Below are 15,551 nucleotides of genomic sequence, written 5' to 3' on the forward strand. Positions count from 1 at the left end.
GATAACTGTTGTTTGTGCCCAGATAATTTCTGTCAGTGCATCATGATTAGGATACACAGAACTAAACTATGTCAGCAGCTGGATATTTCCTTTCTTACTGTAATTAAAGAAGCAGAGATTTTTGACAGATCAGATTAAAGCTTTTGACATTTTCACTTAATTTTTTCTATTTTCTTTTGCTTTACCTAACAGATAATTGTTTGGGGAGACTATGGACGTATGGATCACAAATCCTTTATGGGAGTGGCACAGATACTTTTAGATGAACTGGACCTGTCCAACATGGTGATTGGGTGGTTCAAACTTTTCCCTCCTTCTTCCCTAGTAGACCCAACCTTAGCTCCTCTCACTAGAAGAGCTTCCCAATCATCTCTTGAAAGTTCAACAGGACCTTCATATGCTCGCTCATAGCAGCTGTGAAACTGTTGTCATAGCAACCAGCGTTACAAAAAAATAAAATTACAGGTCGCAAACCCTGGTAACACTGCATGCTTAATGTTGTGTCTTCTGAGCCTGTTTCTAGGGCTGCAACGCGATCCTGTGTTCTCAAGAAAGTTGCACACATTGTGCCCTATGGAAGGCCCTCAGGTGATGGACTGAAATCAAGAAGAACTGATAGGTTTGGAGTTCAGGGACTCAGTTTTGGTCCAATCTGAAGCCATGGACTAAACTAAAAAAATCAATCTGTTTCATGCAACAGAAGTCCTTTTCAATGGCATATCTGTTTTGTTGCTCCCTTTTCTTTATTTATCTGCCCTCCCCTCCTAAAGTCTGGTTATGCCACAGAAACGGAGTTACCCTCCCATGGAACCATGTTACAAGTCAGTGGATTAGCAGACACTGGAAGAAAAGAAAAATCTAAGGATACTGGAAAAGTCAACTGGCACTTGCAGCAGTTGCTTGAGATCTGAAAACTCTTCATATTGAAAAGGTTCAAGACTTAAAGTGGCGGGCTTCATACCTCCAGCTGTTCACACAGTGAAACCGCAGACATGATGGACTCTCTGAAAAATAAAAAGTTCTGTGGATATACTGTACTGTATGAAATTAAGAAACTTTTTTGCATGGACACAGATTTAGCTGAACACTTAAATTATTTTCTTGGGGCTGCAACTTGCAAAAACAAAAAAGAATAAATCAGCCATTTTCAACAGTTTATATTATTTTTAAAGATAAATTTCACTAGTGCATGGTTTTAAAGGGAAGAGAATGCAACAGGGTGATACAAAGACACACCACGTTTATCATTCTTTAAACCAGTCATGGTCTGTGTTTTTGCAGACTTATATTAAAAAAATAATAATTTCTAGCAAATATTTAAAATTCTGTTTATGTGACAAGAAATAAGTGTAATATATTAAATTTATTTAAATGTAAAAGGTACAAGCCTTGTAAAGTTCAACATAATGTGCAAATTGTACACTTCTTTTACCTCCTTCTTTCTCTATCTCTCCTCCCAATCTCCCTTCTTTCTTTTGTTCTTTTCTCCCCTCTACCTCCCAGGATGATCAGCATATTCTAAAATGGCTACCTTTTGACTTATTACTGTCTTATGCCCCATATTTGGTTCAGGGTTGCAGATTGTTCTGCATTTCTGAATTCTTTGAGAAAAATATTGTTTAAGAGCTTACTTTTTTTCAAGCATGTTGAAAAGGATTTTGCAACATGGCTTGGGAGTACATTAATGTAATTCAGCATGTATTTGATAAAGAAGATATTTGAACTTTTGCAATTTATTGTACAGTGCATGGTAACTTATTTTCATTTTTCCTCAATTTCAAATTGAATTCTACAGCAAAATACTGGAATCCTGTGGCCATTGTAAGATGTCTTCAATAAATTTGTGTTCAGCACCAGCATCTTTCATTCAAAGACTGAACTATTATTTCTTGAAGGTTTTTGGAAAGACGAAAAATTAAGAATGTGATTGATTTTTAGGAAACAAATTTAAGCACTTTTATTTGCACTTAACCAAATTGATTGCAACATTTTTGAAATAACAAAAGCAACAAAGGTTACAAATCCATACAGTTCTTCTGCTGTAAAGTTCAATTTTCATAAATTACATTTGTGTTGCAAAAGACATAATTAGGTTATATCAGTCTGGAAAGTATCAGTCTTTGGTTCGTAAAATAGCCTTAAAGAAAGCTTATCAGTACCACTCCGTCAGCTATTTAACACCATTTCCAGAACCTCGCTGCAGGTAATGGATCTTCACAACCCTGGGTTTGGTAGCAGACAGTAACAACCGTTGGGTGGTGCTGCAAGTTCAAGCTTCTCATTAAGTTTCGTTATTTAAAGGGAATGTAACTGGCTAACGTTTAATAACAAAATATCCTTTTTTTTTTTTTTTTCTGGGTCTTTGTATGCCTTTAATACCTACTTAAGGTTTAATATTGAAATCTTGCAATAATTTTTGAAGGATGTTACATTTACCTTTATGGCCACACAGAAATATTCTGATTTTATTTGAAAATCTGTTGAAGTTTCCCATTAACAAATTGTACATGCCTCGTAAGAGGGAAAAAGTAATAACAGTATCACTTATAATGCCTTTTACTTTGTGCAATATCATAGAAAATGAGATTGTGTCTTGTCTGCAGAGTTTATATAATGGATTATTGTTAAGTTAATAGACTGGTAAAATTATATTAATTGAAATAATTTAGACATCTGTCTACCAGCAGCAAATAAATACTACTAACATGCAGTCTACAATATCCCCTAGGATATTAAACAAAAATACATAACCATTTTCCTGACACTGTGAGATGTGCTCACACATTCTTGTATGCATAGTCCTCTATAAATTATTTCAAATTTTAAAATCAAGGACACGACGCATGGAAGGTTTGTACATAATTGTCATTATGCAGTATTTATTTTAAAAAAAATTAATGTATTTTTTTTAATTTTCACACATCTGCAATTCTACTTATGGTTTAGTCATGTAAATAGTACTATTCCAGTGATCACTGCTGTCTTGTAAATAGTACGTTTTAAAAAGTTAAAAGGAATTACAGTTGGGGGAAAAAAAAAAAAGGGCAGATTAGGCCTGTAATGAACACCAACTAATGTAAATCAAACTCATTCTGGTGATGGTATTTAACACTTTAAATAAAACATTTTCTTTACAGAATTTGTGTGCAGAATTTTGTTGCTTTTCTCTAAGGTGGTCAGCAGCATCCCTCCACACCCTTCAGTGGAGCTGGAGCAAGCAGCTCACGCAGCTGGAGAGCAAGCATGCTTCTCTTCCCCAGCAGGGCTGCAGGAGAAATGCCAGTGCCACGGTGCCACTGTCACTGCCGGGCTCAGGAGCGGTGGGAGCCAGGTGTGCCCGTCACCCAGCCAGGTCCTGGGCTCTGCGCTCCAGCCACCCTCGGGCTCCCACATGCCCAGTGCACGGCTCCCAGGATGGAGCTGGCTCCAAGCTGCCAGCTCTGGCTGCCAGGACGCGCTCCAGCTCTGATATAACCAGCACACTGAACGTGTGAGACTGTGAAGAGGTCCCATCAGCTGCTCTGGAGTGGCTGCACCATCCAGTTAGACTTCTACCGTATCCCTAGATACCACCTAATATTAGCTGCCTTTTTTCTTCATGAGCAGGGTACAAATGAGGACAGAATGCCCACCTGACAGTGGTGCCTGCAAGGGCTCATGCAGCCTCTGCAGAAGGGAGCTGTGGTCCGCAGTGGTCCACACCTCTACAGCAATGAGAAGGATGGGTGGAGATGGGAGAGTAGAGAATTTATCTCTACCTGATCCCTCAGAGGCAGCATCAGCACAGGCAGTGGTGACTGGGTAAAACTTGAGCACTGATGACTCGGAAATTTACTGAAGAGTGAGAGTCTGGCTGGCAGTTTGCACAGCAAAGTATGTGTATTTATTTCCAGATATGAGGTGAAAGAAAAGCGCTGCAGTACTGTCATGAGAAAACCACCAAAAAAGCAAGCAAATGTATTTTGGGCTGAGCAGTTGCGGGAACTGTTGAGGATAGGAACTCCATTTGTTGCACAGCATCTGCAAGTGGGTTGCTGGAGGAACAGACACAGGTTTCTGGTGCTTTAAACCACTAATACTCCAGCAGGTCCCTCTTCTGCTGAGGCTGACATTGATGTTGCAAGCATGTCAGACAAGTCTCTGGGTGGGAACTGGACTATGGGGACAGGTGAGGCTGCCCCATGCCCTGGAACACATCACTTCCAGCTCTGTAGTGGGGTGGGCAGCAAAACACCTCGTCCCACAGCTGAACATGAGACTGTGTCTGTCTTTGCCACTTGTAAGAATTGTACACCATTACAATCAGTGAATCCTTGAAAAGACCCTTTGGACAGACCAAGAAATCTACAACATATACTTTTCTAAAGGGTTCTATTCTCTGAGACAGTTTCTCAAGATTGCTTGCTGTTTCCCCTCTCCAATTTCTTCTTGTCTATGTCCACTTTATTTCAAACCAAACAAAACTAGATCATTTTAATGTTAACAGTACCACCTTACTCATGACTACTAAACATTGGCTCAGATGGCTGTAAAACACCATGGTGCCCTAACTGTGGGGCTTTTCTGCTTCCACGCATTTACTTCAGATTTACAAGGCTTAAGTAATATGATGGCATAGTAGTAGTATATCAGGCACTATGTTGGGGGTGAGCCTGGGGCCAGCACATCCTAACCAGCGCACCATTGCATTCTCACAGTTTCCCACTACTATCAAATATCTGTTCACAACTGTATAATAATTAAAATGTAATAGTTCTTATATAAAGGTTTAATATGGCATAAAATGCAACAAAGCAATAGGTTTAATAGTTTTCTCACAAAGTTAGATAATGCTGTGTGGAAGTCTAGAACAGTTTGTACTTCTTTCCTTGCCGCATTTCTGTGCAATTCTCATCTCTCTGATACCCAAGCAGCAAAGAGCAGACACCACAGCTGTAGATATGACAATCAGCTTCCAATTTTGACTATCCCCTCTGTCCCTTCCTTGGTAACTGTTTACAGGAAGGCTTCACTAGGAGCAAGAAGCAACGCAAGAAAGAAGACACATGTGTCTAGCAAAGAATGGTTCACCTTCAAAGGACAGGTTTATGGAACCTAGCTTAGCTGGCAAGAAAAAAAAAATCAGCTATCTGCTACTAATACCGAAGATAAATTAACTTCTGGCATTATTTGCTTAATACCTGCCTATTTTGATGTCTTGTTTAGGATGGGATGAGTCACGCTGGGGACATCAGATTTTCTCCTTCTCTCTCCATTGGCCGCAGAGGCAGAAAGTGATGACTGCCTTGTGTTGAATTTCTACCTTCACAGCAGCTGTGCTAAGGAGAAGCAGATCCAGGCATAGTAGCCAGAAATAAGAATGAGGATTCCATAGTCCTTCAGTAGCAAGACCTGTCTGAACTGCCTGTATAATTATCAGAACTGAGGGCAGCAGGCAGCCAATAACTGATGAAAGAGGAAATGGATGTGAAATGACTTCCCAGATCTGACACACTGTCATGTCAGGTCACTCTTCAGCCCAGCCTCAGGGAGAAAGAGAAGCAGCCATACTTATTAAACCACAGAGCACTGATGCTCTAAAATATGCCATGAGGTCACATGGAAAGGAAACAGCATCCTAGATCTGCAGAGGGTGCAGGGCACAGGACTAAGGAAAAGTTTGTCATAAGTGCTTGTCTGCTGTGACTATTCCTGTGACCAAGAACAGTTTATCAAGTGCTATCCAAAATGTAGATGTTATGGAAGTGATGCTGGCATGAAGATGGAATAGGTGAATGGTGCTGGATGACATTAATTTTATAGACATGGAGGTTTAGGATACCTTACTGAGGTGAGAGCAGGTTTGGCACTTGTAGAGCGTTTCAAGATCAAGACTCACAAACAGTGGCTGAAGTCACTTGGCTTTTTCAGCTTGGAAAAGGATAAGGAGTGATTCCACCACAGTCTAAAGCTTCCTCCTGGCGGCCAGTGGAGGGGAGTTGCTGATCTCCTCTTTGGGGAGCAGTGATAGGGCACAGGGAAATGGAATGGAGCTGCATTGGTCGAAGTTCAAACTGAATATTAGGGAAAGGCTTTTCAGCCATAGGGTGGTCACTCACTGGAACAGGCTCTCCATGGAAGCAGTCATGTGTTCAAGGAGTGTCTGGAGGATGCTCTTAGTCACCTGGTTTAGGTAGTCGTGTGAGAAGCAGGGAGTTGGAGTCCTTGCTCCTTAGGGATCCCTTCCAACTCGAGATATTCCATGATTTCTTTGGACAGCTGTTAGGGCTTATGTAAGAGTTGTTAGTCAAAGTCCTTCTGTCTAGCTACAGTTTTGGTAAAGGAATTATCAGTGTTTTAAAGATGACATTTATAGTAAGGTGACACCATTCACTGAAATGAAATGAAACCAAAACACGAAAACTTGTTAGGCCAAAGCTCAATCAGTATGTCCTGCTATGCTGATGGTGCAACTGGCACATGAAGAAAAGTGCCAGTACTACCCTTGCCAGTGCATGTTAGCCTAGGTTGAATGCCAACAGCAGCCAAAATTATTATCCCCTTGATGAGAATTAAAAGAGATTTAAGTAATACTGAGGGATTAAATAGTAACGTGAAATTATCAAAGTAGCAGATACTTTATTGGTATCTATTCTGATCCCCCCCTTTTGTTTCTTATTTATTAGTATTTTTGCTGCAACAATCCTGAATACTGGCAAGCCAGATCCCTGAAGATAAGGAAGAGTCATTTATATCAGGCACCATCCCTCAGGGACCAGCACACTGTGAGTTCTGCTGCTTGGGAAGAAACTCAGTTAAGAACCTTGAGGACTTTTGAAGTTTCTTCTTACAGTCTCCCACACACTGGAAACGACACAAAGATTTTCTTTATCTGATAGACTCTCACCCCATATTCTGATTCTGTACCAAATTCTGAGCTGTGATTTTGTGTTTTGGAATTTGTACTCAAGAACTGCTTACTCTCAGATCTGCTAACCTGGCCATCCAGACGCCTTAGTTACCATCTGCCACATGCCTGAGGTGTCAGTGCACACAGTTACACAACCTCATGCACGAACAAATGAGTCCTGTCCTTCACTGTGTTTTGGCTGTACAAACGCTGTTTTGACTCAACAATCTGGAAGCCAGCAGCTCTGGCTCTCTAGGAACAGCCCTGGGTAGGAAGGCACTTCACCAACAGACAACTTTATTCTTCACTGGCAAAAATACAGCTTGGAGAATTGACATTTTTTATATATCCTGATGCACTTTGGCAATTTAAATAAAGTAAGAGCTAAGAAGGGTGGATCTCAGAGTGAGCCAAGAAGCATTTGGGTAACATGAAGGGGAAAAGGCCACTTAAATCACTTAAAATGCAACTGCATTTCTAAGTTGTCCCCTGAACATATGAGTCAGGTGATAGACAAAAAAATGTTGAATCCCCATTCATACAGAGGTGACATATTCCTGTCAGCACCTTAAAATACCTTAAACAAAATAATACAAAGCAAAACAATGTTGGCACAGTTCCAGCTCTGAAAGTTTCATTAAGATTAAAAACTAAGGAAAATGAACATAAGAATCCTCATTTTGGATTGCTGTGAATTCTTCTCATTTCTAATCCAGGATTTCTTGTTTTCAATTAGCATGGTATCAGTAAAAAACACAGTATCTGTGCAGCTGTAGGACTCGCTTCTTTAGTTATACATGTTTAACTAAGAACATATTTAATATTGTTTTCTTTACCTGTTTAGGCACAGTTTTTATTTTCTTGTTGTCTTTAAGAAAGATCCAGAACCAAGATGCTTCCTTGTGAATTTTCCACATCTCATGCATATCTGATACTTAAAATATGAGCAGGTGCCTTAGGCAACAGATTCAGAATACAGTTTTCTTACACCCTCAGCAGCTTTGCTTTCCTAACCAGTGTTGATTTACAAACTTAGTTGTGACAGCTGGGTGTCAACATCAAACCACAGTTACAGTCCTAGATGTATACTCAGGCTCTGTTCAGACATCTAATTTAGGTGAAACTCAGAGGGTCAAAATTAATAGTCTATTTAATTGGTCTCAGTGAAAAGAGACAGGAGAACTTCCATGGTAACTCTAATTTAGGATCTTCTGGAAAGCCATTTTGAACACTTTTCACTATCAGCTGTAAGGCAGTTCAGCTTCCAAGGTAGATAATGCAAATAGCTTCTAAAATGAGGATGCCAGACATGGAAGAATATCAGGTCCTTATTCTCTTTGGTACTTTTTGCTCCCAGAAAACATCTGGGAATATCTTCCTCCTGAGAACCAGATTACAATGAAATTTAATATTGTGAAAGCAAAAATGTGGGGAAGAGAAAAAAATGGACCCACTGAATCTTCTCCATCCTCTCATGCAGACCTCAGCCCTTCAGACTAACACCATGGCTGATCTTGGCCTCAGTCATGGTCACGGCATGAAGTTTGGTCATATTCCTGCTCTCAAACAGCTACTTGAGCTCCATTTGCAGACAGCAAAGTGTCAGCTGCCTGCTGGAGCCCTACAACAGCTTTGTCCTGGCATCCCTGCCTCCCTTCAGCCTCTGGCCCTCGTTCAGTTAGGTCACATCTGCACTGCTCACTGAAGCATGCCAGCTCCATTTTGCAGGCCTGGACAGCCAGCAGAAGTGCTTTGCATCCATACACCTGAACTGTCTTCCTTTCCTCTTGCTCCTTCCCTGCCCCAAATAAGTTTTCCTCTCCCAGATTTCTGGGGGCAAGGGCTCACAAATGCCACCATAAAGCATTTTCTGGGAGAGCGTTGTCTCCTGTGGGTTAAAACCATGGCAGGGGCCATGCCAGCGATGGCACAGTGAGTGTGGCACAAGCCAGGGCTTTCGGGCATGGCCTGTCCCTGCTCACAGATGCAGCCTGGCCACCTTTGCATGTGGAGAGGCAGAGCCAGATGGGAGTCCAAGTGGATGAGCAAAGGGTAAATCAGTCCTTTTAAAACTGGGAACACAGCACTTCTTTTGCCAAATTTGAAGCCTGTTCCTTCACTCCATGTGATCTTAAACAAATCTGTAAATAAATGCAAGTCTGTTAAGGGAGAAAGGCTGAAATCAACAAGAATTTTTAAATTAAAAGCTATTGTAAGATGGCCAGGCTCCTGGGCACTGTGAGCAAAATTGGAAGTTTTGGTCTGAAGTACACAAGGAGCTACTGCAGAGGGTCCAGCAGAGGTCCCAGAGATGATGAAGGGATGCAGCCTCTCTTATAAGGAGAAACTGTGGGAGCTGGGCCTGTTAATTTGGAGGAGACTGAGTGGGGATCTCACCAATACATACAAATATCTCAAAGGCAGGTGCTAAGAGGATGCTGCCAGGCTGTTTTTGGTGGTGCCCAGAGAGAGGATAAGGAGCAATGGCCACAAACTAAAATACAAGAAGTACCACCTCAGCATGAGGAAGAACTTTACCTTGAGGGTGACAGAGCACTGGAACAGGCTGCCCAGTGAGGTCGTGGAGTCTCCCTCTCTGGAGACATTCAAAAACTCTCTGGATGCATTCCTGTGTCACTTGCTGTAGGTGACCCTGCCTTGGCAGAGTATTGAACTGAATGATCTCCAGCAATCTCTTCCAACAATTCTGTGATTGTGAAACATCTGGGTGGTGTTTAAGGACCACAGTGTGCTGCTGCCACCACAGGAGAGATGGAAGGTCTGGAAGGAGAAGAAGGTACTAAAAAGCACTATAACCATACCCTGCTTCCCATCAGCAGGAAAGGTAAGAGCCAACAAGCTTCCTGAGGAAATGCTGCAGGAAAAATAAATTACAGGATCCATTCTCCACTTTTCCAGAAGTCTGCTGTCCTGGATGAATATTTACCTTGCTCAAGTTGGTCCTACTTGTACAAGTTTGCAAAAGGAGAACAGACTCTTGGTCAGTCAATTAATCATAATTAATAAGGATAATGTGAATGAACCAAGCAAAGTAATTAAAGCCTGAGAAGGGGCAAAAAACCAAAACACCTGCTAAGGTGTTAATTATTTCCTCTCCACCCCTTGCCTACAACCACAGTGTTGTGTTGTCTTGTCTTGTTCAGCACCTGTGATACTACCCCGTTATTGTTTCAACAGGTAAAAAACCAAACAGCATGCTGGTGGGTTTTCTCATAAAGAGCCATCACTGATCTCAGTATTACAACCACTCCTAACAAATTTCTGGAAATGATGCAATTACTCAAGTTTCAGGGCTGAAAATGGTTTCTAGGCACAAGAGAAATTATTTTGTTAGGTCAGATTACCCTGCTTCTATCCAAAGAATATAATATACTTTCTTCTGAAGCATTTAGCAGGGATACTTATCAAACCAAAGTGAAACAGGAGGCTGGGATCCAGGATGGTGACTCCCATGTTTTTCAAGGCCAGCTTTAATCTTGCTGCTGGTCTGTCTTTAAGGATGCCAAATAACAGTGAAATGAGATGGCCCAAAGATGAGATGATTTGTTTGTAAGTCATCGACACCTGCTTTCTTTCTCAAGTATCCTTACATCCAAATGTGATTTTGTTTTATATTTTACTATGCTATTATTTATTGACAACATGTATCCAGGTCATAACTGTTAATACAGCTTGAATTGTTCAAGACAAATTCTTCTTAAAAAAAAAAGTGGTTTTCTTGAGCAAGGGCTGAGAAGAATATGGTAAATTGGAAGGAAACAGCACACAATTAATGCAGAAAAGGAAAGTTAAGGAATAAGTGCCTGCCTTGCAAGGCTCCACAATGGGCCATTGTCAACTGATGCCAAATCACATACATCATCTTCTCTGGAAGTGAAGATCTATTACCCAAAACTCTGCAGGGGAAGAATAAGTTGGAAGAAGCTGTGATGCAGTCATCTCCCACAGAGCTTTCTCTGGAACTTTCCTTTGTTGGGAGAAGAGCTCAAGTCAGCCTCAGAGGAACCACTTGTGGGGGTTGTGAAACCACAAAGATCCCTTGAGATCTTCAGAGATGATGGGCATGGCTGAGTTGGATGCTGATCAGCATGTAGCTTTGAGACAAGACCTGCCCTCTAATCATTGCTCCAGTCAGCACTGAATTATGTTATTAAGTTACCAAACCCTTTCAGTTCATGATCTGAGAAGTGCCCTCTGCCACGTGCTCACTATCCTGGAGGATTGGAACCCCTCATGACAGGTAAATAAACAACACATTGGTATCTGCATAAAAGAGGTACATTATCTCCCTCTGTTGGGTATCCCTTTGAGAAATGACTCTTCCAGCTTTTTCATCTAATGGTGCTGGACAGATTTTGTGATGATTGATCCCTGTTACAAATTGGGCTCTCTGCCTGCCCTAACATCAGGTCCTATTTCCTGCTGCACGGGTTTCCTAAATGCCTAGCCTGGGGTTATTCATGCCCCTTAACTGTATCAACACCTCCCCTGTGTTTTGCAGTGCCTTCACCCAGGTACTGAAGCTTGAGGGTGCTCTTCTGTCTGGCAACTCTATATGAATGTGACTCATCTCACCTAATTTCAGTGGTCAGCCAGATGGGCATGGGTCTTCTGGTTTCTCTGTATAGGCAGTGGAAATGGTACTTTTGAAACAATTTTAGACATCTCCTTGTCCTGGTTACAGGAAAAGTTTTGCACTATGTGTATGTAACCCAAACTGTGTATTCTACTCCCCTCTATATGATTTCTGACAAGCCGTTAATCAAGGGTCTTTTGCAGGAGCTGCTCAGTGCACATCCAACACCTCAGGCTACAAGCTGGATGTTAAATGAGACAAAGGAGAAGGGGCAACCCTTAGAAGTAGGGCAGTGCTTCTTTTTCCTCACAAACAACTCAGTTGTGATAACTCCCTCCAGGGAAGCACCAGCACAGTCACACCCTTCCTGAGAGTTCATCTCTGCTAGTGGGCCATCATGGACTCAATGGCACCACCAAAATGGGCAGATGACTCACTAGATTACATCATTCCATTGTAAAAAATCCTGCCCTTGGTGGGAGTGGTACTGAGCATTCCCACCCGAACCTGACCATATATAACTGGGAACTTGGGACATCACTACCACCTCTCATTGGATCCAGAGGATGACAAGACCACCACTTTTGACTGCAACCATCACTTCAACAGGACTGTAACCACCACCCTGACCAACAGGGTGCAAGGTTCTACTCTGACTTATTGTGTATAAGCCAGTTTTCTGGGTATCATTGCATTTATTGTAATCTTTCTATTGCATTGTAACTCCAACCTGAAATCTCTCTTAAGGTTACTATGTGGGGTTCATTTCTCCTACTGGTTTACATTCAAACTAGCACAATCCTTTAAGAAGAAAATGAGTCATAGCTTAGCTGTACCTATTCTTGTCATTGGCTATGAAGGGAATAGCGCAGATGCACATCTAGTCCACTGGAACCCATAAATTGAGTCTTGCTGTTGACTCAAATGGGCTCTTCTCTTCTCTTCTCTTCTCTTCTCTTCTCTTCTCTTCTCTTCTCTTCTCTTCTCTTCTCTTCTCTTCTCTTCTCTTCTCTTCTCTTCTCTTCTCTTCTCTTCTCTTCTCTTCTCTTCTCTTCTCTTCTCTTCTCTTCTTCTGGGATATTATTGGTTAATATGCTGCTAGCCTGCAGCCATGATGCTTTCAGCATTACTGTTAGTTTTAGGGCCTGGTTGTTGTACTGAAAAATTACCTTCCGCATGAGGGAAGACCTGTGACTTTATACAGGAATTTCAGAGATGGGTTCTGTGGCCTAAATTTACTTATCCATTCTCACATTCATCTGTTTTCCTCTGCACTCAGAGGATGAGGAATTGATCATCTGTTTGAAACCACATTGGTGCAAGCATGTTGGTAAACAAATATAACTGTTACTTTGGAGAGAAGATTTGTGCAGGATTGTTTTTAATATTTATTATTATTTCTGAAGCAGATGAAATTAAGTTGAATGCCATATTTCTGGCCACTCTCTCTGGCCACTCTCTGGCTTTGCTATTAACCTTGGGCTGAAGTATTTAACTTAAGCCTTATTTTGAACCCAAGCTTGTAGAAAAGATGTATAAAGGAAGATACTGGAACTTGCAAGTCAGTCTGTGTTTTCAGTACAAGCTGAGAACACAGAAAAGCAATGAAAGAATTGTACTTTCTGTTTTAAAACAATTTACTATTTAAACTTGAGGAGCTCACCCTGGAGATATCTGTTTCATTTCCTTCTTTAATAACGTCATCAACAAAATTCTGTTCCTTCTTTAATAACATCATCAACAAAATTCCTGTTGATTGTTGCAGTTAAAACTGTATCTGGTGGACATCTGTCTATTGACTTAAGGACTTTGGAACCTCGGAGTGGAGAAAAGTATATAATGTTTTTTGGTTGGTTGTTTTTTTTTTTTTAATATGGTGAGTATTAAGATGAGCAACACAAAAAGATACTTTCTTGAATGTTTCTCCAGAATATAACAAAGGTAAACGAAGTGTTACACTGATAAGGGGGACAATTTCCAGGATGGGTGAGGACAGAGCCATGGAGAAAGATTTGCAGCCTCTGCTCTGAGTCATTAGGGGCCCTGCACAGTCCCAGGAAACTGGTGGGAGATAACAGGCTTGCCTTGTACACTGAAGAGTGGCAGGAAACCAAAATGTAAAATGTTTTATCTCCACTAAACCCTCTAATTTCCTATATTAAAAGGTTTGATCTCTAAAATAAGTTTCAGTTTTAATGGTGATCTGAACATTTTTGCTTTCTCTAGCCCAAGAAAGGAAAAGTGGAGAGTTATCTATCATTAGTTTGTTCTTTGTGAATTAGTTCTGAGGGCTTTGCTCCACCTGTGGAGAAAGAGGTTTTCCTTCTCATCTTTGTACTGCAGGATTCATTTATTCCACTGCAGATCACAGCATACTCGAATTATAGAAAAGAGTTCTACATTAGATGCTTGTGCTAAGCGTTACTGGCACACGAGAGCAGAGCCACAGGCTGGCAGCAGACTCCCCTGCCAGCACACACACAGCCCTTGGCTGCCTGTCCGTGTCAGGCTCTGCAGTCACACTCCCAGGCACGTGATGTGCAGGACAGAGATAAACTTCAGGTTAGATTATCTCACCCTTCAAGTGCAAGGTTCCATGGAAAGGGTGGCTGCAATGAGATGTTCAGCCATCACAGCACTTCTCTGAAAAGCCTTTTGCTGAACTGTGCCACATGCACTGCTTTATTCCAGCTAGAAAAGAGCATTATTTAGCAACGGGTTTTTATGTATTTCTCTGTGTTTTTTCCATTCTACTTTTCCCTGATCAGCATTATCTTTTGTATGTACTTCATTTGACAGACAAAAGCCAGCCATGCACTCACAGGGACAGTGAAGACACCAGTGTAGGCTATGCAGCGAAATGAATCTGTTCAGTGGGGTCCTGACGTCTTCCCTGTCCTCTAGCTCTGATGGCATTTTTCCCTTTGGTTGACTTAAGATGCATCACTGTCCCACTTAACCCTGTTATGTGACCACTAAAGTACATGGTTTAATATTCTGACCTTTTTCTTGGAGGAGAATCCCATATTAGCATTTAGTAAAGAATCAATACTTACAAATAAGGGCCATGAAATAATTAGATAAAAGAAGGGGGGAAGACAAGATAAACTCTTGCAGTCTACTCAGGTTGAATTACTTTCTGTTCAGTTATTCATCTCACACACAGTGCAAACTAGATCTGAGGATCTACAAACCCCTGATGTTGAGATGGTGCACTTGTTTTTCAATCACTGCTCTCTACTAATTGCAGCAACCAGTTTCACTTCTCAGATGTATCACCCTGACACCTATGAGGCAAGGGTGACTGTGTACAAAACATGTGCAGTACTGCACTGGATTTCAAATCTGTGCTTTAACTTCAAAGGATTTGGGTATGAAAAACCTTAAAAATGCAGTCACAGTATGGGCATTCAATGTTCTACATGTTCCAGACTAATTAATACCTGGGCTATAGTATCAGTGGCTACTTGGTTGAAATTGCCTGAAAGCTTTGCTCTGAAGGCAAATGCCAAATCACAACTTTCATCACTGAAAAATGCATGAGTATTTTCCACTCACTATAGAAGGGGGTTTTGCCCCTGCATCATCTTGTTGGATCACCTTGGATAATTAAAACTGATTTCACAAATTCTTCTTTGGCCAACACTGAACCGAAGCTGCTGGAGACATTCTTGGAGCCAGCTCGATAGCCTTGGACATTGACGTTTTCCTTTTACCTACTAAAGCAGTAGGTAAGCAGTAATACAAATATTCCCACATGGCCTCTAAGTGCTGGTAGACTTTAAACCACTTATGCTGTTTCCAGAAAATGAACAGTCATGAGCAGTCTTGCACTAAAACCTTGCCTCCAGACCTCCCAAACGCAACAGAAATCAATAGGACTGTTTGTGCCTATTGGGATTTTTTTTAGGAACTGAATGCATTCATGAATTGTTAAGGCTGAGACATGAAACATAAGATTTCTGGATGCTAAAGAGTAACCATAAAAAATATTTTCCCCGTATTTCCTTAGTGTCAATAATATATTTTATAATGTTAATAATATTAATATCAAGTCAGATGGTA

General features: G+C 41.2%; 1 protein-coding gene across 31 annotated transcripts in view; it reads left to right on the forward strand.

Annotated features, from left to right (window-relative positions):
• Positions 1-3,139, forward strand: part of RIMS2 (regulating synaptic membrane exocytosis 2) — a 448,611-nt gene extending 445,472 nt beyond the window's left edge. For all 31 annotated transcript variants that reach the window (XM_053936996.1, XM_053937000.1, XM_053937028.1 and 28 more), the window contains one exon: positions 193-3,139. In XM_053936996.1, the coding sequence (XP_053792971.1) occupies positions 193-411 (219 nt within the window). In that variant the 3' untranslated portion in view covers positions 412-3,139. The remainder of the gene's footprint in view (positions 1-192) is intronic.
• The last annotated feature ends 12,412 nt before the right edge of the window (positions 3,140-15,551 follow it).

Source organism: Vidua chalybeata, chromosome 1, assembly GCF_026979565.1.
Source record: "Vidua chalybeata isolate OUT-0048 chromosome 1, bVidCha1 merged haplotype, whole genome shotgun sequence".
Taxonomy (NCBI): Eukaryota; Metazoa; Chordata; class Aves; order Passeriformes; family Viduidae; genus Vidua; species Vidua chalybeata.